This window comes from Neopsephotus bourkii, unplaced genomic scaffold (genome assembly GCF_033783945.1).
Source record: "Neopsephotus bourkii isolate Nb327-2 ecotype Australia unplaced genomic scaffold, CSIRO-AGI_Nbou_v1 NB_1759, whole genome shotgun sequence".
NCBI classification, from domain to species: domain Eukaryota; kingdom Metazoa; phylum Chordata; class Aves; order Psittaciformes; family Psittacidae; genus Neopsephotus; species Neopsephotus bourkii.
The window spans coordinates 460,204-484,745 of record NW_026902233.1 but is presented as its reverse complement, the minus strand read 5'-3'; the positions used below and the strand labels follow the sequence as shown (position 1 = coordinate 484,745).

The 24,542-nt window shown below is 39.8% G+C and overlaps 1 protein-coding gene across 1 annotated transcript; it reads left to right on the top strand.

Moving 5' to 3' along the window:
• The first annotated feature begins 9 nt into the window (after positions 1-9).
• Positions 10-24,542, top strand: HABP4 (hyaluronan binding protein 4). The gene is made up of 8 exons (XM_061377512.1): positions 10-426; positions 10,052-10,199; positions 11,065-11,226; positions 11,422-11,493; positions 13,509-13,592; positions 20,076-20,244; positions 21,911-22,090; positions 23,984-24,542. Exons 1-8 carry the CDS (start codon positions 135-137, stop codon positions 24,038-24,040), a joined length of 1,164 nt encoding a protein of 387 aa, XP_061233496.1. The 5' UTR covers positions 10-134; the 3' UTR covers positions 24,041-24,542.

Genomic DNA, 24,542 nt, shown 5'->3' with positions numbered 1-24,542 from the left:
TGGCTCGGGTAGTGCTGCTCCGGTGCCGGGCTCGGAGCGGTAGACCTCTGGGTGCAGTGCTCCGTGGTCACCTCAGCTGCAGCCCCGGAGCGGACCGCGGTTAGGGAAGGGGATAGGGTCAGTTGTCCGCAGCGATGATGAAGGGGACAGTGAACAGTCCGGTGGCTGCCTTGATGCAGGAGAGCTTTGGCTGCACCATCGCCAACCGCTTCTACCAGCTCCTGGACGACGAGTCTGACCCCTTCGACATCCTGAGCGAGGCCGAGCGCCTTCAGCACCAACGCAAGAAGCAGCAAGAAGAGGCGGCGGCGGCAGCCGTCAGGACTGCCGGTCCCGGCGGTAGGGCGGGCGGCGGCAAGAGGGTGTCCCAGAAGCAGCGCAAGCAGCCCGGGAGTCCCCCTGCGCCCTCGGGACAGCCGGAACCCGGTACGGCGGCGGGGATGGGATTGGGGGGGTTGGGGGGGCTTCGGCGGGGCGAGCGGCCCGGCAGCCGGTGTTCTGTGGGAGTCGGGTGCCGGTGCAGGCAGAGGGCCCTGCAGCGTGGCGGGGGTCGCGGCTGGCCCCGCTCCTGCCCTGCTTCTCTTCAGCCATCCTGGCGTTCCGCCGCTTGTGGTTGCGGTAATGAGAAGATCCATTTCATTGGGTTGTCGTTGTGAGTGGGTACCTGAAAGTCCCCTTGAAGAGACAGGGACAGCTGGGCGTCACTGCGGAGTCTTGCTGCGAGGCTCGTCGTGAGAGCTTTCCCATCCTACCCGGGGGGCTTCGGAAGAGCAAATGAGAACTTCGGAAGCAGAGCTAAGAGAGATGGAAGAGCATTAACTCTTCCACCGCGGCACCTGTAGTTTTCTTGCTGGTTTAGCATCCCTGATGATGCATTTCGTCAGTGGCCGTTTACCTTTGGTGTCTGATGCCTGCAGACTTGTTTTCTTGGTCCCTCTGAGTCTTCTGGTACTTTAGCTTCCTCAGGGTTATAATATGCCCTTGAATCTGAGCTTAGTTTGCCTTAAGCTTGCATTGTTGCACAAACATTTGAATAAAAACTTATCTGCTAGAAGAACTCTTTAGCACGGTGTTGAGGAATAGTCTAGGCTGTTTGTCAGCTGCAAGGTTGTGATGCAGAATGTTGCTTCAAGGGAATAGGGAGCCATTCGGCTTTTGTAACAGAATGTTTGTCACAGTTTTCTTTGTAGCTGAAGGCTTTGCTGGGCAATGTCTACTCGCAATTGGAGTCTTCTTGTGAGTCTTACTGTTATTACTTACCTGGTATTGAGCCCCAGGCTGCTGGATTCAGTATCTAAAGTATTTGAAGTCTGCACACTGTGTCCAAAAACTCTGGTTTTACCCTCTTGAGTTGTAAATTCCCATTCACGTGCCGCAGGCATTGGAGCTTAACACATAAGATACTGATCTTTTCCTGTAGTGAAAGCTCCTGTTAAATTCATAGTAATTGAACTGTGTTTTTTTAATTCCCTAGAAAAAGGTGTGGCTTTTCAGTCTGGGTTATTGCTCCATCAAGACATTGCCAATGTTACCGGTTCTTATTGCTTAGACTTACAGCCTTACGCTGTTCCAACAGCAATTATTTCACCTTGTGCAGCAGAGACTTTTTTCAGTGCCAAATAAGCACTGGTTAATGTTCATCTTTGCAGAGGATGGTCTTAACAAATTGTCACTGCCCCTTTGGACAGTGGTATGAAGCTTGCCTTTTAAGATTCCTCTGTGATTGTTATGTGACTTTGGCACAGATCTCTGCCTGTAAGACCAATAATCACTCTGGTAGCAGGCTTATTTTACTTAAGGGATACTTCGCTGTGGATATTAAACAGAGGTGAAGAGGCCTGTTCAGTGAACCTCAAAGTCTCAAGTTTTGATGAAAAAGTTCTTGAACAAGGGCTGGTGGTTATTGGTAACCTGCCAGGAGTGTTGGAAGTATGTGAAGAGCATCTTTTACCTGCCACTTGTCTATAGCTATCTTAAGCACACAGGTTCTGAGTGTAATTCTGTGATAGTACACTAACTCTGTGGAGTGGTTTTGACTGTTTTCTAATACCTTGATATTAAGAAACCTAGTTTCTCATATGGGGAGATGAGGCACACATGCCTTGTTTTATCTGGTCGCTTGCTAATTTAAAATGGAGAAAAGACCAGTGACTTACAGTAGTCTCTGTGACTTGTGGATGAATATCTATTTGAAGAAGAGTTATTTGCTGTGAAAAAAAATGCCACACGTTCTTTACAGAAAGTGGCTACCCTGGATTTTGCATTTGCTGTATGTTTGTGTCTTGAGGTTGTTGTGAAGTAAGGTTTGCAAATGTACGGTACTCAGGATGTAAAACCTGGGTGGAGAGTTGATACTTGCTCCTGCCTGCGTGTGTCTCCTGTGGAAGTAGTGTCTTAGTGACTCTGCTCTGAAGGACAGCTCACCCTCTGACTTCGGGCAAATACAGTGATGACATAGCTGGCAAACATAAAGCATGTGGGGGGGGATCTGGTGGGGGTTTTTTGTTTGTTTTTAAGGCAGGGGCAGCTTTTTATTTAGGCCATACAAAATTGATTTGTTATACAGGATTCAACCGGAAAACTTCTGGGTACAGTAGAAGATACCAGCTTAGTGGCTGAGAATGAGTGCTCACTCAGGAAGGTCCTCATACCAGCTCAGTTTGACATAAAGCTTATAATGGTAGATGCATTGCTAGAGCAGTACTTCTCTGTTTGGGGAAATAGAGCATATTGATTGAAATGATGAAACCTTGATGCTCATCACTAAACGTTTATTAAAAAAAAAAAAAGTCCAGATTTTGGGCATAACTCCCTCTAACTTCATTTCACTGATTAGGAATTAAAGACCATAAAAAAGAATCTAGACCCATCTAAACAGCTGAATCAGAATATGGTATTGTGGTTGAAATGACAAAATTCAGTCTGTATTGTATTCACATTCATAGAATCATCACAGATCAGCTCAGGTTGAGTGGGACCTCAAAGGATTGCCTGGTCCAAGCTTTCCTGGGAAAGGCGGCCTAGAAGGGATCATCTAGCATCCTGTCTCATTGCGTCTGGAAAACCTTCAGTGATGGGGACTCCACCATGGCTCTGGTGGGGTTGTTCCAGTGAATGATTGTTATAAATTTCTTTCTGGTAACTGAGATGAAAACTCTCCTCAGCAGCTTGTACCTGTTGCCCCTTGTCTTCTCCATATGGGTTCTTGTGAAGATAGAAGCCTTCACCCTCTCTGCACTATGTAGCTGCCCTTCAAGTACTGGAATAGTGTGATGTGTGCCCCAGCCAAGCCTTCTCCAGGGAGAAGAGACCTAACTCCTTCAGCCTTTACTCATAGGGCAGCCTTTCCAGCCCTTTGATCATCTTCATGGCCCTCCACTGGACCACCTCCACTGTTTTTTCTCATTACTGGGCACTTTGCTTTTTTGGGTTACAAAAAGGCTTTTAGAAGTTTCGCAATTTTTGTTTTATTATTGTATTATTTTTTGAGCATATTAAATCTGAACAAAATAGTCTTTACCTTTAGAGAGACTTGAAGCAGGCCTAGTCTTTGATCTTGAAATAGAGAAAAGGTTTTACAGTAGTCTGAGAGGCTTCTTTCAGTATTATGTTTTGAAGTTTGAGTGGAAGGTTTTCTCGCAAAGCTCTGTGAGTCGATATTTATTGTTATATTTTTTTTAGTTAATTCTTCACTGCCTTTTCTAGGGGAGTTTTTACTTATTTTCTAGAGATGTTTTCAGTTTGAAACAAGCCTCCCAAGTGGACTTTGCCAGATAATCCAGTACTTTGACTTGTAGAATCCAAACTATTTATTATGAATTGACACAACTGACTATTTTTGAATCTATCTTTAAGGAGAAAATGGATTCATATTCCATAGCCCATCAAAACCTATACTTTTCACTTTAATCATCATAGAATCATAGAATAGTTAGGGTTGGAAAGGATCTTAAGATCATCAAGTTCCAACCTCTGTGTCATGGGCAGGGACACCTCACACTAAACCATGTCACCCAAGGCTCTGTCCAAACTGGCCTTGAACACCGCCAGGGATGGAGCATTCACAACTTCCTTGGGCAACCCATTCCAGTGTCTCACCACCCTTACAGTAAAGAACTTCCTCCTTATATACATGATGTATTTCTTTCTCCCTTACTGACTGTGGTGTTCAGTGATTTTTATACTGTGTGGTAAGGATTTGGGTAAAGGCTGTTTGTAGGTACTACAGCTCTTATAATTGTACCTCTTACTCTTAACTCAGTACTCATTCTTAGCACAGTGGCCAAACTGCAATTGCCAGCTCTTTGTTCAAAAGGCCCAGTTGCAGAGTTTGCATTCTTTAGCAGTCCAGGCAAATTAAATGTGTTGATCATGCAGTAATAAGCTCTTTTCTGTTGAAATCTCTAAACCTTTATTGCTGATACCTCTAAAAGTTTTTCTTCTTTCATGTAAATTTGATGATTCGTGTAACATTTAGATGGAATACTGTATGTTTGAGTTTTTAGCTACAGTTTTAAAAATTAATATGACGTGCAATGTTTTGGGGGAATTTATCTTGTACTGATTGCAATTTTCATGTTTTAAATAACTTCTTCCAATAGCATTCTTTCAGCTACATAGTCATAAGGTTGCCCAGAGGAAAGCTACAGTAGGCAATTCTGTGATTGAGTACTGGCACACGTGAAACCAAAATGTGCCACAGAATGGAGTCTTAACTGCATGCGTCTCTTTTTGGTGTGGTATATGCAGTAGCTGAAGCCTTTTTGTGTGTGTGTTTTCAGATACAGGAGTATTATTCTGCAAATCATATAATTAGCCATGCTTTAGTTTACAAAATCAATAGCTTGAAGTTTGAAATCCAAATCACATGAACACACACATGCGAAGGGGAGGAGGTAAGATTGTCTGTGCAGTCTTACATCTGCTGCACTCTCAAGTATAGAAAAATGTGGCCCTGAGAGTGTGAATTATTTTTACTGTTTCCAGTTATGCAGCTTTACTGTAAAGGAAGATGAGCTGTACATGTATAGGTATCATTGTGTTACTGAGATGATAATGAAGCAGTGTGTTTGCATGCTGCCATAATTAATAACAGAGATCCTTGAATTATTTCTCCACTTGCCCTCATTCCAGACAAACTGGAGCAGTACTCATGTTTGTTTTTTGTACTTTCTTCTTCTCCTCTGAACTCCTACTAAATTGTTTCATGAGGCTCAGATTTTTCAATTTAAAAGTTAAGCTGAGAGAAGAGAAAAGAAGGGTGTCTTGGAATAAGATGAAGGACAGACTTGAGTTTAGGACCAGTGGTTGTGCTGTTGTTAGCTTTAACATCTACAAAGCACCTGGAACTTGTCTGAAATGAAAAAAATTAAGCACAGTTATTTTCTTGTGTGGGTGGGTGGGTGGAAAGACTTTGCTGGAAGATCTATGAGAGAAAAATAGAACCAATAAATAACCAAAGTTTGCTGGTACAAGGTTGTATAGCACAATAGAAGAAGAGTTACAGGGCAATGACACAAGTTACATATTGTAAAGGAGTTATAAAATGACAGAGGAAATTCACTATCAGTAAGTGTAAAGTAATACATATGGGAGAACTTTGAGGTGAGGGGCAGCATTGCAAACTGTACTACCATGTGTAGATTTTTCTTATTCAGACTATTAGTTAATGAACAAGAGCTTGAAGTCATCTGGACTGTTAAAGAGTAGGACAGCAGGTCTATCTCTAGTTGCCATGTCCCAAAGCAGCAAGCGTTGGGAATTATTGAGGTAGCAGTAGCAGGGAAAATGGAATTGTCATGCCTTTGAAGGAATCTTACTTTCCAACATCTTGTGTGTCTGCTCTTTTGTTCACCTCAAACACGCTAAAGCTAGAAAACACTAGAATGATGAGTTAAACTTAGAGAATTATTTCTGCACTGGGAGAAATTTTAATCAAGGGCTTTGTTTTGAGAAGAGATATCTGAGGATACAAAAGTAATGTACATAGAACTGCAGCTGAGACTTGGAGAAGGTGAAGAGTATTGATTCTTATTTTGCAGGAATAAAGGGATATAATGTAAGTCAGATTTTGTGAAATAAGGGGACTGCTTTTTCTGTAGAGACTATTATTGACCTGTGGCCCTTATTGCTGTAGGGTGACATTGATATATCAAAGCATGTACCTATTCTGACAGGATTCTGGGTAAAGACATGGCCCATCTATGGATCTGTCCTGCATAAATCAGTGTTTATAGTCTTTGATTCAGAAAAACCTCTGAGGGTAGATTACCATGTGGAAAGCATTTTGTCATTGCTTTTCTCTTTTCTTCAAATACATGCTATAAGATATATCAAGTCTTTCACCTGACTACTTTCTTTGGTCTAATGTCCATCCTAACTGAATCAAAGGTACACTCTGTTTGCCTTTGCTCTGTTCCTGTGTAGGCTAGTTGAGCAAAATAGAGATAAGCCCTTGTTTGGCACTTCTTCATCCCAGGCTGCATTTGTAGAAATGGAATACTGATGGAATTGTCTTACTGGGTTAGAGTGTCATCTGTTTTGGTGAGATGAGTTGGTCTCAGGCTTGTAAGGACTCATAAAGCATGAAGGTGAAGAATTGTCAGCTGGATGTTAGGTCAGAAGGCAAGGCTTTGGTGTTCTTTGCAGCAGTAACGTGTCTCAGCCTGTGAACTGCATGCTAGCTGCCACCATCACCTGCTTGTGCTCCTTACATGAAGGAATGGGGGAAACAGCAAGATTTCTGATCTAGCTTATAGGCACTGATGGCAGTTGCAAGTTGGACTTCTTGTGTTTATCCAAAGTCAGGGTTTACCGCACACAACCTTTCAATTTTTTTTATTATTTTTTTTTTATTTTTATTTTATTTTTAGTTTTAAGATGAGGAAAAAAAAGCATGAACACACAAAGCCTTAAAACCTGTCTCTTCCCAAGCAAGAGTCTTGCTTGCGGAAGGACAGATTATATGGTTAGAGAAACTTGGTGAGAGCTAGATGATAACAGTGCAAGGACAGCTAGATTTCACTGTGTTGTTTTGAATCCCTCTGTTAATACGTAGATAGCCACTGTCTGAGAAACAAGGCAATGCAGGTCTTAAAAAGTAAAATTTCCATTCCCAGTGTGAGTTCTGTGATATGTGCTTGTTAAAAACATCTCTCTAGAAAGTCTATCAAAATGCTGCAGTATAAACAAAACTAGTACTAATAGTAAAGTACTGTTGTAGGGAAGGTGAAAGCTAAAGTAGTCAGCTCTGTATGATTTAGAGTTTTACCAAGTCTTTAGCCTAGTTCTAGTACCTGGTAATTCTAGTATTTACAGATGTCTTTACAATAATAGCTCAGCTGGTTCTTAGGGTGGGGAAGCTGGGTCTGTGGGAACATTTTAAGCATCAGATTTCTGATTCCTCAGTTTATAAAGTGACATGCAACTCAGCTGACAGACTGCACTGCTGCAGTAACCTCCCAGGGAAGCAGTGTTGAAGTGGGGAATGGTGGTCAACATCTTCAGCTGAATATGGACTGCAGATGTAAGACCCAGGAAAACCACCTTAGAGAGTCTCAACTTGGTAACTTTGAAAGAGTGACCTTCAGTTTTCAGCATGATCTTTGTAGGACCTCAAGCAGATATCTACAACACTCCAGAGGGTTGTTGCTTGTTGTTCTTTTTCCTGGTTTGAAGAAAACCTGCATACCAGGCTATATATGCAAAAAAGGAGACAAAATCAGGGTGTACTTGGAAGAGGTAGTTAATGAGCATTCAAAGCATAGCCCAGTTCCTTTTAAGTGAAAGGTATTGTGGCATTGCTACAAAGATTTTGTTTTGGCAGTAGCTGTTTTTTATTCTTGGTTTGTGGTTTCTTTTCCTTCCCTCCCTACCCCCCCCCCCCCCCCCAAAAAAAAAAAAAAAAAAAAAGAAGTGTAGATGGCCTTAAGCTGCCTAAATAAAATGAGCCTGCACTGGGACAGACATATGGCAGAGGATTAAAATCCTAATAGGTTATGCTGTCACTGCTGCCAAACTCCAGTTTAGTTAGCCCTTATATGCAGAGCTGAAAGCTGTGCTGGTGGTTGAACTGATTCACAAGCTTCTGCCCTGAGGGTGACTCGGCTTATTAGAGAAGTGTAGTTGCTGCATACTGCTTCAAGCCACTGCTGCATGTCTGTCAAACCAGTTAAAAAGTGTTTTTATATAGGTAATAAGTGCCACCTTTCTAGTGTTCAGAATCCATTTGTAGTAATTATAGCCACTAGCTAGAAAAAAGTGAAATAGCCTTGCACTGAAGTCAGAGTAGAGCTGACTATTGCATCTAGCATGATCAGTGCTAGTGACACATAATACATTGGCATATCTGGCAAAAAGACTTTGAACTACTTCTAAGTGGTACTGGGTAACAGAACTGAAGACCATCTTTTTAAAATTACTTTTGCACCTGAATGTTTTGGCATTGGTTTACTTGTTTTAAGGAGCTCTTTTGAATGGGAAGGTGTAATTGAGGTTAATAGCAAGTACTTAGGGGAAGGTGGTCTCTGACTAGTGCATTGTTGCCAAATTAATCTGTTTAGAATAACTGATGTTTTTGATAGCCAGTGAGAAACTGAAAAATAAATAAAAGTGTGCTCTGTATTGCAGTTGTGCATATAGATCCAAACAAAATAAGTAAACATTAGGTCAGAAATTAGTCACTCTTTCCACAGCAAGATTCTGGTTTGGAATTATCACTTGTATAGTTGGTGGTGTAGTTGAGATCTGTATAGACATGTTTCCTAACAGCATTTGCAATTCTGTGTTCTTTAAAGTTTTGCTATTTATTAAAGCATCCTGGTTTGAAAGGCTTACTCAGAAATTGGTTTCAAAAGTTGCCCTTTATCCAGAGTGTACATTGTAGTTTTTTGGGGATGCAACTATGCTTTTTGCTATGAGGGCTGAGACACTTCAAACCTTGAGGAGAATTACTGGAGTATCTTATGTCAAGTGGCGTGTACTTTAAATAAAACCAAAGCTTATGTTGCTTCTGCAGCACAGACAAAACTGTCTTTTGTGTACAGATATGACTGTCCTCACTGTGTAACAAGCTTTTTTTATCATTCTTGTGCCTTATTTGGCCTTGTTTTTAAAGGTGGTGTTACAGTCTTCATGCTTCCCACTGAAGCTTTCATCAGAGATCTTATAGGGCATTTCTGTGGAGCTATGAATTAATTTTACTTAATACTGTGGGGTAGAATAGAGGTCTTTTATGTACTATATATGTGTATGGGTTGAGTGGATAACCTCAGTTTATTCTCTCCTATAGTACACAATTTCTGTGCATTCACCGTGCCCAACCTGTTCCTCCTTAACCCTGACAGTGGCTGAAAAAACCCCACACAAAGCTTAAATATGTTTTACCTTGAAATATATTGACATTTTGACAATGATGTTGGAGTCTTTGTACTTAATGCTTGGGTTTCTGCCACTTAAACCCAGTGACTTCTCATGTAGGTGAATGGTCCTGTATTTCAGAGAAAAGTACCAGAAGGAGGTGACCCTCTTCTGGTTATTGCATACTGTAACTGTGAGCTTAAAGAAAAGGTGCAAGCTCAGACCTCTAAATTCAGCTCATTTGGCAAGAGGCGTCTTGTCTCATGACAGACAGCTAAGGTCTAACAGTCTTTCTCCCACCTTAGTTGCTCCTGCAGCAGTCTTGCAGTTCAGGTCTTCCATTGAAGCTTCTCTGCCTTGTTCTGTAGTACACTAGCAAGATCTTTGAGAGAACATGACAAACAGTTTTCGTTCTCCATTTCTGAGAGCAAAATGAGATTTTTCTGTAGCCTGTCTTTTCTGGGAATGTGTGAGCTGTTGTCAATATCCATAGTATTTTTTTCCTGATTGATACAGAAGGGAAAGTAATTGAATGTCTTTAAAACAGACAGTCTGGCAACATTAAGTGCTTTTTGGTTTGGGTGGACTTGCAGAAGACTGTATGGTGTAATCAGCTCATTTCAGTCAGTAGTTTGGTAACTGCAATTAAGTTACTACTAAACCGTTAGTAACCTGTATATCGGTGTTTGTGTAGGCTGGAAGCGAGCACCCTATTGGGGAGAGCAGCAAGGATTCGATAACAGAAGAGCAGAGGTGAAACAAGACAAAAATGAACAGAGACCGTATTTCAGAAGATATCGTTTCAATGAAACAGAAAGACAAGTGGAATCTACAGTGGAAAGGTATGTATCATAGAGGGAGAAGTAAGGTGCCTTGTGGAGGGGCTGCACAGGGTTGGGAAGGAAAAGGTTTAACCTTAAAACAGCTCTAGTAGCCGGATGTAACTTAAAGATATGGTTGCATTAATAATGTGTGGATTTGCTGGAAGATTGTTTTTTGCCCACCAGAGCTGTAATTTCAGCTTCCTTGCAGATGAATGTGGAATGATTCTGTTAAATGTTAGAAATATAAGGCAAGACTGAACAGTGTGAGGATCTGAAAACCTAACCCCTAGTCTGCAGCATAAATGTTCATGTCTGAGCTCTCGTACCATTCAAGCTTTGCAGAACACGTGGTGCAGGTTCCAAGTTGAATGAATTTTACTGTTCAAACTGAAAATAAACTTTTGTCGAACTATTCACTATTGGATATTGAATGCATGTCAATTTGTTTTCCTTACAAGTACTATAAAAGCCCACCTAAACCTTTAATGCTTGGGAGCATGTCTGTTCTTACTTTTATCACAACAGTTGGTATTTAACAGGTTCCCTGAAATTTTAGCAGTTGCATATGAGTCTGTGTTTAGACAGTGGGCTGTTGACTGATAAAGCTGATGAGGATTTGACAGTTTTATAACGTATTACTTAACTTCTTGAATGTTTTCAGTGTTGCCAATAAACAGATGAACTTTCTATTCCTGTTATTTGTATTCTGTTTATATCTAATGACAAAACTAACACAACTGTACTGTGTAAAGATGTGCTCTAAACATTGAGTGGTAGATCTAACACAGACAGACATTTGTCTGTGCAAATACAACTATGCTATTTTTTTTTTTCTTTAACTGTTCTGTCTGAACAAAAATCTGACTAGAAATCTTTTTTTTAGATCAACTGAAAGATTAGACCACTGTGAAAAGCCAGTAAGAGGTCGTGGTGGAGGAGGTGGAATGCGAGGTAGAGGAAGAGGTAGTGGAATAAATAGAAGTTTCGATGGCTTTGACCAGAGAGGAAGATGGGAGTTTGAAAGACAAAGCGAGAATGTGAAAACGTAAGTGTTCTATGTGCTGCTTCTTATTTGGTGTACAAGTAAGCAATAGCCAGCACTGCAGTAGTGTCTCCTATATATTCTGATATCCCTTCTTCTATATCCAGTTTGGTTGGCAAAAAGTCAGTGCTGGTTTTAGTTTGAGGTCCTAATGAAAACAAGCTCTTAAAACTCACAGAACTCTTCTTTTCTCTCTAGAGGAATGAAAGCAGCTGACAAAAAGGGTGGAAGTGGAGCTTACAGCTGCAGAAGAGTTAAAGATGGTACAAGGTAAAAGATACACTTGTGCCCGTCATAGATCATTTGATATGGTCCGTCTGATATTATCATGTTCCATTGAGTGGTTTCATGTACCTTTTGAGTCTTGCTTTCTATTAGTTGTTTTGATGAATGTAGTTTTGCAGTTTTCTGGCCTCACCTCCTTCATATTGGAGAGATTAAATTGAAGCAAAGGCATGGGTGATGTTTCCTCAAATAAGGCTACCAACTTTTTTTTTTTTTTTTACGGGGGCCAAATCTTTTAGCTGAAATGAGCTATGATTTTTCTCAATAGTCTCAATATGACTTTTTCTCAATATGCAGCTCTTTCCAGTAGCTTTTGTTCTTATATCTATGTAGAACTGTTTAACTGAAGGCTGGTAAAGGACAGGGAAAAGGCAGCACTTTGAACTTACAGCAAAAATCTGTAGCCGTAGGCACACTGATTCATGAAATTGTACACAAAAAAACAAAACAGCAACAACAAAAAAAAAACAAAAACAAAAAAACACCCAAACTTTTTTTAAACTTAAGTCGTGGATTCAGACAATCTGGTTAAAAGGCTGAAAAATACAGCGTTGATAGATAATAACTTTCGGACCTAATATTCCACATTCTCATGAAAGGTTGTACTAATTTCCATCTCTTCTATAAAATTTCTTACAAAAGGATTGGTTAGGTTCCTTGTCACAACGAAGGATCAGCTAGCTTAACCCAATTCTGAGGTGACAGCACAAAACTAGCTGACCAAAATCACAAAACCAGCTTCTATAGGATGTCAGGGAAGGTTATGTGAGCTTTGTAAAATACATGAAATTGAAGATCCATTATATTTTTTTTAGTTCAGTAGCATCAGAACTTGATACGAACGTGAGATGCCAATGCTTTCTTGTGATGTAGTGTGTGTGGTAGAAGAGGCATTAAGTTGGAGTTGTCTAAACAATTCAAAAAGCATGTCTGTTTCTTAATTGTACTCAGTGATGCATTAAAGTTGTGTTCCTTTCATTCTCTTGGTAGGCATACATACATAAGTACTCATTCACTGTCAAATGAGAGCGGTAACTTATGTCCATGTTATGGAAAAAAACAAGTATGAATTTTACCATTTTAATAGTAGAGAAGAAACAAAAAGGCAAACCCAAACATCAGTGATAAGCTGTAATCAAGTACTGGTGTTACTGTTTAGTGTTAAATTACTTTGTATTCATGCATGCTTTTCACTTATTTTGATAGTACATAGAAGTCAGATTTTTCTCATGCTTCTCATTTTGTTAGTTGCCTGTCATGGTTTAAGCCCATCCAGTAACTCAGAACCATGCAGCCACTTCTCACTCCCCTCCCACTTCCTCCCCCCTCTCCTGGATGCATGGGGAGGAGCATTGAAAGAATGTAGCTCCCATGGGTTGAGGTAAGAGCAGTCCAGTAACCAAGGTATAACACAAACCACTGCTACTGCCACCAGTGATAATAATGATAAGGGAAATAACAAGGGAAGAGAATACAACTGCCTACCACCCGCCGACCGATACCCAGACTGACCTGAGCAGTGATCTAGCCCTTCCGGGTAACTGCCCCAGTTTATATAGTGGGCATGACGTGCTGTGGTATGGAATACCTCTTTGGCTAGTTTGAGTCTGGTGTCCTGTCTCTACTTCCTCCTGACTTCCCCTCCTTCCCTGGCAGAGCATGAGGCACAGAAAGTCCTTGGTCAGAGTAAACATCACTGAGCAGTAACTAAAAACATTGGTGTTATCAGCGCTGTTCCCAGGCTGAAAGTCAAAAACACAGCACTGCACCAGCTACTAAGAAGGAAAAAAATGACTGCTACTGCTGAACCCAGGGTATCACCTAACTAGTCACTTAGTAGGTCTACTTTCTGCTTATGTTTCTAGAGGAGTTTTTCTCTTTTTTTTTTTTTTTTTTTCTGTCTCAAGGAATTATTGGAAAAAGTGGTGTATTGATCAGCAACGGCTTTTTTTCTAATGCATTTGTTGGATTTTTTTTTTTTTTTTTGTTTACCATTTTAGTGGGATGGAACAGACTGCTCCTACAGAAGAAACTGCAGAAACAGATGAGCAGCCAGGGGCATCTGGAGGAGAGCCTCTGAACAAGTATAGTCTCACTACAGTATTTTCTTTATAAATGCAAATAAAACAATTGACTTACTGGTACACTTGTATTGGGAGACAACACTTGAAATGTGAACTGTGAAGTTTTCCTACTACACACATTTCAAGATAGAAAAACTTTGTCTATATGTGTGAATCATGAAAATGCATCCCTAATTTTTCACTAAAGCTTGGTTTATACAGCTGCTGGTTGCATCTGGTTGCCTAGTGATGCTTAAGTTCCTAAGATTTGGTGACAATTTAAGAAGGAGCTGTATATTGCCTGTTATCCTTTTAACTTGGCCTGTTTGTAAAAACTACCCTGCTTTCCGAAGTTCTGTGAGGAAAAAGGTATTGAAGATGCCTATGCAATCGTACAAACACAATCAAAATACACTAAGATAAAATTCTGTAAGTCAGTATTCATCAGTCACTACTACCATGCAGTTGTCACGTATACATGAAGGGCCTCTGCAGAGCTTGAAACTTGCTGGAAATAGTCTTGCACTGAACCTTAGAAGTAGGGAAATTGAGAGAGAAATCTACTAGTTTTCTGGCTTTCATTCTGATCAGTGTCCAGTGAGAATTTACAGCAAATAAACACTGTCATAAGAAAAAGTAACTGGGCAGTCTTGTCCAAGTAAAAGACTTTAAAGAATAATCAAATAGCATGTGGTGAATAGGTCCTTCTGACCTAGTGGTGCAGCTCCAGTTACTAGTGGCTTTGTTAATTTCTTGTAAGAAGTGGAATTGATATAGTTTCAATTCTTTTAAATTTTAAACTGGCTTTTAATGAACAGTTATATAGGAGGAAATCTGTCTCTGAAATTAACTGATTGGGCTTCCAGAAAACTGTATCTAGACTAACTTAAAGTTGGATGGGTAATGTACATAAACTATCAAAAATGCATGGTATTAGCTAAATATGAGAACAGTTATTCAGTTTGGTTTTGTTTAATTGTCAGCTACAAGTACCTTTTATTTGTTTCAGACTTCCATGTTTCTACTCAGGCTCTTTGTAGATACATCCTGATGTCAGTCCCTTGTAGAGCATAAGGCATGAGAAAAGTGGCAGATTCAGTCATATATTTCTTCCAGTTGCCTTTAATTCTTTTCCCTTTCTCAGAAATCAGTAGGTATTCAGTCAGACTGTGAACCTTTCTAGAGATTTTACTCCTCCTCTTGTTTTTAAAGAACTTTGTTTAGGAATAGTCCATTGAAATCTGTAAGATTAAAAAGTGCAAGTAACCTCCAAGTACAAAGTTCTGGTTTATGTATGTTTCCAGTGTGGTAAATCTGTATACAAAATACAAATTGCATATGCCTCATTGCACTTACCTGTGGGAATATTGTCAGCTTGCTGACTATGTGTTTTATAATAGGAGATGTGTGAATATCGCGTAGGTAATTAGGGAGGATTGTATGGCATACACCTTAACAAAGTGGAATATTTTTAAATTGTTCTTTTAATATTAAGAAACAAGAGCTGGTGGATGTATTTTAAGGTGTTACATGCTTAAGTTACCCCTGCTCTGCAGAGGTGCTGGCATCTGGCAAGTAAAACACCTCACCAAAATATTCTAACTAGGTTACCTTCTGCTTTTGCTATAGTCTCAATTCTGGGGTGTAGGATGTGTGTTTGCTTAAGCTACTGCTAGGATCGTTCTCATTTTGACTCTTAAATGCAGCAACTCCAAATAATCCTGTTCTTGCCTACTGCTTCATTGCAATTTTGTGCTTGCATTGAGGAAGAGATGAAAGACTTGGGTTGGTTGCTTCTTCTTTTACTCTTTCCTGTTGTAACTGCTTCCTTTTAAAAGAAAGGGGGGGAAGACATAAAGAACAGAAGTTTCTTTAATTCTTCTATGAATTAAATCAAGGGTGGTTTTTTCCATATCTTCACATTTTCTTGAATATATTAACAATATCTATCTTTGCTTGCAGCATCCCAAACTCCATGCTAATAGTTGGGGTATTTTTGCTGCAAGCAGTAGGTATAGAATGTACAAGTACACAGCAGTATAAGCTTTCCTCACAGGTGCTTTCTGTTGAGCTTGTCTTCACTATCTGAACAATGTAATATGCTTGTGTTGATTGGTAATTCAAATGAATAGATTTTTCTTTTTACACAGTATGACAAAGTCTGATCAGTTCCTGTCAAAGGTGTTTGCAGAGTTAGTATTTATTCTATGGGACTTTCTTGCACTTCTTCACACAGGACTGTCTTTCTTTTTGGTGGAGCTGTGTATTCTTCTGGTCATTTAATGGGAAACTTCAAAAGTTTGTCTTCAAGTTTGCAGGGCTATTTACCTCTTGTTTGGTTTTGGGGGTTTTGTTTTTTTCGTTTTGGGGGTTGGGTGGTGGGAGGTTGGTTGTTGTTTTTTTTTTTTTCTTGGTTGTTTGTTTAAGAGTGACAGACAGCTTATTTACAGACCAGGCCAGCTCTTCATCCGGATTTGGTTCATTGCTTTTCTTCTATAGCTAACTTGTACAGTTGCTGCTTGTTATGACCTTGTTTAACTCCTGTAAATTGTGTCTAATAGGAAAGATTGATATAATTGATTTCTTGGTAAAAGCTGAGTAAGAATTCGCTTTGTATAGCTGAATCTGAAAAAACAGTCTGAAGAAGACCTGCTATCATTATTTTTAATTACAATAATCAGCCAAATAGCTGAATGCCATGGGCATTTCTCCTGCATATTATTGTATTCACATAGAGTGGCTCCTGCAGGAAAGGAATGCACAGTAAACAAGGCATAGGTAGAGGTTTATGATCATCCATTGAAAGCAGTGAGGCTGTAGGAACCATTACTGAAGACTCCTCTTTGGTGTTTCGGTATGTACTTGCACTGTGAATTCAGTTTGCCCTTGTCCAGAGGCTGCACTTAATGTGTCTCACAATATTTTGTAAGCATGTTTGGTGGCATGCTTGATTAATGATGATGTACACCAAGCAGTTACTGAAAATGCTAAGATTACAAGGTAGAAAGTCATGCAGTGAGTGCACTTCCATGCAGGCTCGGTGCCCAGAGTAACCTGCTACAATCAAGCCCCTTACCAAAATGTAATGTGCAGGTTTCTTTTGCTGTGATTCACTAGTGAGAGGTGTTTCCCCTTGAGAGGAATCCTAAAGCACACTTGTACTGCTAATAATCTATCAGTTGAAGCCATTCGTTGGAGTAAAAATCAAACCATTCTTTATGGTTGAAAAGCCAAACATCTGCAGTGTAAATCCACTAGTATTTCCTTTAGAACAGGTAAGTGGTCATTTTTGATAGATGTTTACTTATCAAAGCAATACTTGTGTTTGTTTTTTTATAAGTCAAGTTGCTGTGTAGTGAAATGTCCTTGTGTTGTCTTACAATCATAGAAATTTAGATCTAAAAGGGATCTTGGTGACTTAAGGTATGACCAGACATATGTGTGCCACTTTTCATATCTGTCTAGGTGACTTTAGTGTCCTCTACTGATAGAGAGTTTGGTGTTCCTTGCTGGTCTCTCCAATACTTTGAAAACAGGAATTACTGTGTTTGGGGTGTTTTTCTCCTGAGAAACACCATGAATGTGCAAAATTTCATTTCTTTTTTACTGTTATGTGTTTCCTTCTTTTTTACTGTTACGCATGTTTCCTCCTCAGAATCTCTTCAAAGGTTTCCTGTGTAGATCATGTATTTTAGACCTATCTGTCTTGCAGTTCTATTTTGGACTTTTTCTGCCTGTTCCCACGTAGAAGACATCACTCAGTTGAGGCCTTGTTCCGCCCCATGAGCAGTGACATGTGTTCCAAATAAAACTCTGTCTCCTTATGATAGTACACTGTTGCAGAAGGGAAAAATGCTGTTGATTTCAAGTTTGGTTTGATTGGGTAAACTGCAATACTGTTGCATGGTTTGGGGAGTTTGGGGTCCCTCCTTTGGAGCTTCTGCCTTGCTAGTTCTTTCTGTGTTTGGCTAGCTGATACGTTTGCCGGAGTATGTATTTCTGCCTGTCCATGGGACTTGCAGGTGGTGGTTGTTTTGGTTGGTTGTTTTGGAATTACTTACTTGGCCTTGGCATTTCATATCACTGAAATGCTAAGGTCAGTCATTCAGCATTCTTGAACACTTGTGCTATTGCCCTTTTCTTTCACAAGCTTTGTGCTGGAGAAAATGTGTTTAGAAAATTACGCTGCTGATAACTGCACAGAGCTGGCCTCACAGCTCCACTCAAGATGCTTGTTTTTCTTCTGCGAGTTGAAAAGTTGACAGCTCCTTCTCATATACTTGCTGCAGCCAATTCTGTATCTTTCTGCAGCTCTTACCAAGGACTGAAATAGTGTCTCCCTAATGTGGTGAAAACCTAATGTGAGAGGATGACAAAAGACTTCCTGAAGTTCAGATACGCCATTCATTGATTCTGTCCCACGGGTAGTGGCTTAGGAAGAAATTAAACCGGTTTCATAGAACCCCTTTTTATTAGTGTAGTTTCTCTTTTTATTTCCTCTGGATGCTTGCAACTGATCCTGCATTTCCAGCACCCATTCCCAAAACTGAAGCTTCAGATAATTGATGAAAAAAGAATTATCTGGATTCTTACTCTTGAGGACAACAAATCGGAATGTTTGGGGTGCAGTTGTTTCTTAAGGCTCTTGCACACGGAACACTGTCTGTTGGTGTTTTTCCAGAAGCAGCTGAATCTGTCACCTCTATGTTTCTTTCGTTTAACTCACTAAACCAGTTAATTCTTTTTCTTAACAGTCTTTCTAATACAGTTTCAGATCTTCTTAATCTGTACAGAACTACAACTGCTTACCAGTCTTCTGACCCTTAGCTTCTGGTTTGTGTAACTGGAATTTTCAATGAGCAGGGCATGAAGGCATGTCAGAGGGTAGGCATTTAGTACAGGACTTGCATATTTTTTATTTAATTTTTCTGCAAAATGCATTTAAAACTGTGTTCATTCTAGAACCCAAATTACTGTTCAGTTCTGCTTCTGCCTGTCATATGCCTTATTCTTCAAGGAGATACTGTATCATTTTGAATTACAAGAAATGGATTGGTTCTCTGAAATATGAAGAGGGAGCAGGCCTGTTCTTATACAGGCTAGTTCTCAATGTACAGAACACTTCCAACAGATGTGTGTGTTCTGATGGGGTGCTTGTACAACTTCAGAAGCAAAATTCACGGTTCACTGTCATTTGACTGTGTCTTTCCATGATAAAATAAATTTACAACTTGCATCTGATCAGCTGGGTATTTACGGTGGAGAAATCATCAGCATTTGTTAGAGCATGACTTAGAACTGTGATTAGTGAGGAAAACCAAATACATAGTTCTCTTACCAGAAGGGACCTAATTATGAAAGGGTTTGCTGGAAAAATCAATGTTAGGGAAATAGTTAACCAAGTTTGACTGCTATTGCAGTGTGTAACAGTTTTGTGTAGGAAAAGGAAGCAATCATTTCTCAAGTATCTGGGAGTAATCACTGCAGGTTTTCCTGTAGTTCATGGTATTTGACTTGTTTCATGGTATTTGAGTTGTTTCTCAGGAAACAATTATGATGATGAAGCGAGCTAGTTCCCTGCGTGTGATGCTACTTAGTAGAAGACAGCTTTCCTCAAATACCAGTACACTGCACCCATAGGGTACTTCAATAGCTGCTGATTCTGGGTAACTCAGTTTTGGTCAGCCTCAGAAAAATGGCAGAAGGGTAGTCAAGCAGTGGTGTGTGGAGAAGAATCTTTAGTTTTGACTTATGTATTTTGTCTTGGAATACGGACAAAACCTTGGACTTTCATCTTTACAGTTCAAAAATATGCAAGGCAGACTCCAGTGTATTCCATGTGTTTCCCTTGAATATGTCATCATTATTGCACTTTGTGACCAGTTAAAAATGGACTAGGGTTAACCTAGTTTTGCAGATGATAAATACTGTCTCCTTGTATGCTGCTACATCTGACAAAAGAAATCAAAGAAGCATTTTATGAAATTAACAAAGAAAATGTTAATAATTACCTAGAAGATCTTATAGCGTGAGCACCATGGCTGAAAGCTGCACTGAAACATGAATCAATCCCATTGTCATCCTGCAGTACAAGTCACTGCAGTACAAACCATGCAATTGGGGTATTTTAATACAATTTTAGAACTATAGAGTCACTATTGAACAGTAGGGTAGAGAATATGTTACATCAAAAGACAGGCTGGTTTTGTCTAGAATCCGCAGTGCTTGAACTTATAATGAGATTGGATAAATACCAGAACTTACTACAGGAGACTGGAGACAGCATTTGTTCATATGAGTAATTTCAAGCAGGCAATTAAATATATTTTCCAACATACATTAATGTAAGACTCGCACATCAAGTTACTGTGGGGAGTAAGTGAAACTGAGGATAGTAATTTGATGAGAAATAATCCAAATGTTTCATTCAGTATCTTTAGTGTTTTTGTTCGTCCTGGCATGTTGCAAGCTAATGTTTTTTACTTTACAACTGTCAATCTCTAGAGTTCCTGAAGGAGAGACAATGGAAGAAATAGTTCAAGAAATGACATTAGATGAGTGGAAAAGTCTTCAGCAACGATATCGACCAAAGCCTGAATTCAACATTCGGAAGCCAGAATCCATTGTTCCTTCCAGAGCAGTGGTGATTCACAAGTCAAAATACAGCAATCATGTAAGCATTGCCTGAGGAATTCACTGCTTTATACCCAGTCTCTATTGGGTTTTTTTTACTAGTTTTAGTACATTCTGAACAGCCTAGAAATCAGTATCTAAGCTTGATTACTGTAATGACATATGTGCCTCAAAACTTGCTTTAAACTTAATGTCTGTTCATTTTCTTTTCTCAGATCATCACCCCTATTTTGTCTACAAATACATCAAGTTGTTCTACCTTATGGCTCACACTTAGCAATATAAAACCTGTGTCCTTGCTGGTGCCACCTAGGCAGATCTCTGGTAGTGCTGCTAGAGAAACTTGTGTTTGCTAAACACTACTTACCCTGACTTTGAATCTTGTTTAGCTTACTTGCCAGTATACGCTTGCATGTATATATTAAACTTGAGTTAGTCTGGATGTTAACTGTCCTATTTCTCATCTGTGCTGGATAACAGCTTTCACTGCGCATTTGGAATACATAAATTCTTTTAGTACTGCTTTTTATTTTTCACTTTTGGGGTCCTGCTTCTTAGAAATAACTCTGGAGAGTTTGTTCTATAGCAGTGTGCTTCCCCCCCACCTCAACCCCCCTTTTTCCCTAACTTTTATTCCGTGATTCTACTGGAACTGCCATTTTAGGGAGAACTTCTAGTTTGTTGGTTTTGGAGGGTTTTTTTAATATGATTAGGGTGAGAGGGGAGACTTCTTTCACGGATTCTTGCTTACTAAGATTTCAGATTTTTGATGTCAGATAGTCTAGCCTAATGGAATTTTTATTCTTAATGACTGCATGCATGTATAGATACACATAGTATCCTTTGTCTTGTTATAATATTAATATCAAAACTTACAGCTTTTTAAGCCTCAATCGCTTCAGGTCATTGAGCACTTCCAGGGATAGATGCTAATACTGAAGTAGCCTGCATTCTATTTAGCATGGCTTTTGGTAGTAACAGTTGTCATTATCCTCTTCATCCTTCTCAGAGGGATATGGTGGTAAGGGTAGAGCGAATATCTTTCACAAGCTTTGAAAAGACTCTGGAAGTATGTGAGGTGTGCATGCAAGCTCTTTTTGCCCATGAAGTTTCTTGTCTGGTAGTATCAAGGGACCTTGTCAAAGTGAACATAGAATAAGAGCTGCGGGGAGCTGCGTAGCATGGACAAGTCAAATCCCTGCATTAGACATTGAATAAAGTAAGTGACTTATCACTGTATGGGATGAGTTTATGCATATGTTATTGTTACTACAGTGCACATTAGAATTATGATGGGAAGTAGTCTTATATCCACTACAGCTTCTAGAAATATCCAGAGTTAAAACAACAGTAATCTTGTAGCTGCAGGCAGACTAATAGATTGCTTAGTAGCCAGATACTGTGCATTACTGCAGCCTTTTAACCATTACTTCAAGATAATTGTAGAAGTGAGTAAGCTTAAGCCTGATTCCCCAGTCCGTCAGAAAACCTCATAGATAATACTTCTGAAAATCCTCTTCAGTGTTACGAAGCTGATACGAATGATTTTGTTGCCAGGACAAAATCTGAGCCAATGAAGAACTATCCCACTTCTGTTCCAGATGTTATCCTGATTTATCTGCTGCTTGCTCTGTAATATGAACATAGCAGGAAGGGGAGAAGGTTGTATGTGGAAGCTCTAGGCTTTATCCAGATCTCTTTTTTAGTTGCAAAAGGAAGTTTATGAAGATGATTCTCATGTCTTCCGAAGACCAGTGAATGACATAACATCTCAGCTGGATATTAATTTTGGGAGTCTTCCTCGCCCTGGCCGTGGATCAAGAGGAGCACGAGGTGGTGGTCGTGGCAGACAAGTTGAGGAGAGAAGACCTCAATCAGCAGTAATGGTAATGGATTTTATGTGTCTTCTTGTTGCTTGCCTGGGGATTTTTCTTGGTGGTTGGTGTGCATGTGTTAGGGGAGTGGCTGCTGCCTGAGCATTCACACACTATTCAAGGAGTTACACACACACACCGACCAAGACTTAAACTGCTAGGACTGGAGTTCCTCTGCAGCGGATGATTCCACTGACCTAGTGGGTGCCCTATTTGACTTCTTGGACACACTCACTTCCTCCTTCAGGCTCTGTACCAGGTTTCCGCAGCAGAGTCTCAGTTGTTCAATCTCAGGAAAAAATAATTCAATAAATGAGTGGTACAGCAAAAGGGACAGCTGGAGCTGCATGCCTCCGTAGAGGGACCCGCAAAGAAATCCCTGGGCAGCTATACCCCTGTGATCTGTTCACCCACCCCTCATGGGCCTTTTTAGTCTAATGGTGACTTTTTGATATGAGGTCTTCTAACACCTTACTGGATTCTTTCTCTATCTTCATACAGGCAGGCTGTCAACTGTTCTTGTTGAGTTGAAGCTTCTGCTGATGGCTGCAGCCTCTTTATCTTCTAGTTTGTCCCACTTGTGGATCTGCTTGTCAGCAGAGCACAGGACACTAAAAAAAGTCCTAGACCTAGGATAAACATAATTTAGCAACAACTAAATTTGGTGTATTATCAACATTCTTCTCACACTGAAGACAAAACACAGTGCTGTACCTAGCTACTAGGAAAATTACCAAGAAAACTTAACTCTATTCCAGCCAAAAGTCATAGTTTATGGCCTAAGGCTTCAATAAATCTAGCTGCTCATGCTAAGCAAGTAAAGCTAAGCAAATAGCATACTAAACTCTAGGTACAGTTTGTTACACTGTATACATACAGCATAATACTATAAGTGACTCACTCTAAAGCTTAATTATTTAAGCTAAGCTGTCTCAACAAGTGTGTGTGTCCTGCCCCCTTTTCTGTGGAATTACTGATTTCTGTAGTGACAGACTTGTTTCTAATTCCTGCTCATAGTATGCTGACCTGGTTACTTTGAGTTCATGACCCAAAATTAAATACTGGTTCAGGCTCACAACTCTTAACATATATATTTCAAAAGGTCTGATTACTAGTCGCTGTAATGGTAACTAGAGGAAAGGATGTAATGAAGATCTGTTTCTGAAATGAATTTTTTATATAAATTGAAAAGTAATTAAAATGACTGAAGCCTTGTATCCTTTACAGCAAATTTCAGTATAGTACAGTAATAGTTTGATTACTAAGAGTGAGATCAGTAAGTAAATTTGGGGTCATGCAACATCCTACAGAATGAGACAAGTGTTCAATGTAACCATTAAAAAAAACCCTCTACTGACCATTTTCTTTCAAGAAAAAAAAAAGGCAGCATTTGTGCACTGAAAAAGAATATCTTTTTCTTTCTGCTAAATGAAGGTCTTGGTTTAATTCTGTCTAGTATGAGTCAAGTAGTTTAAGGTTGGGAACTTGTAAAATAATGCAGAAGCTAGTTGATGCATTTGTTTCATCTGAATGAAAAAGGCTCTTTAAGCACACAGCATAGAATTTAAAAGTACAGTCTGATAGGTGCAGTAGCCTCAGAATGTAACAAGATAATAATGCAGCTTCTAAAAGCAGACAGTATTTTGGGTGAGGTTGCTTTACTTTTTTTTCTTCACTTCAGCGCTGCAGAACTTGTGATCCTGTGGTCCTCCTTAGGTCGTTGATCAGTTCATGCTGAAGACATTACAGTAGTCATAACTTCAGAGATAAATACGTAGTGTTTCTGTGATAGTGATGGATACAAAGAAGAATTAACCCTTTTCAGGGTAAAATATATATCTATAGTTGCCAGGTTTTTTTGAAATGCATTCATTTTTCTGTAAGACTTCCTTTTTTACTTCGTAGGTGGAGCTTGTTGCTCCAAATCCTGATGACCCTGAGGATTTTCCAGCTTTGGCGTGAAGAACAGTCATGGATGGTGATATCTCAGTGTAGTCTTTGAAGGGACCAGTTTTATGTGGATGCCAATAAAGAAAATCTCTTCCAACTGGAAAAGGTGTTTGGGTATTAGGTGTAGAACGATTGCAGATGTCTGCTAATGGTGTTGGGTTCTGGAGACACTGGTGGACTGGGATCTTGTCACAGTCCAGTGTCTGCTTCTGTCTGTGAAAACTGTGTGAAGGCTTACAGTCCTTGACTACAAGGCTTCTAATGAAGTTCAAGAGTACAGTGTTTAAAAATGTGTATATAGAGATTATATTAAGTTTTCCACAGTGAAAATGTGAACCATGGTGAAATGTGAACCATGGTGAAGTGTAAACTGCACAACATGGTCTGCAGTTGGGACTCTATTTCACTGTATATTTGAAAGCTGCTTTCCCTGTTTCTTTAAGTGAAGTGTATATTTCACGATCTTATGTTGCAGTTCTTCTTGAGTTTAGCAAATAAAGGCTCACCGGTTTGG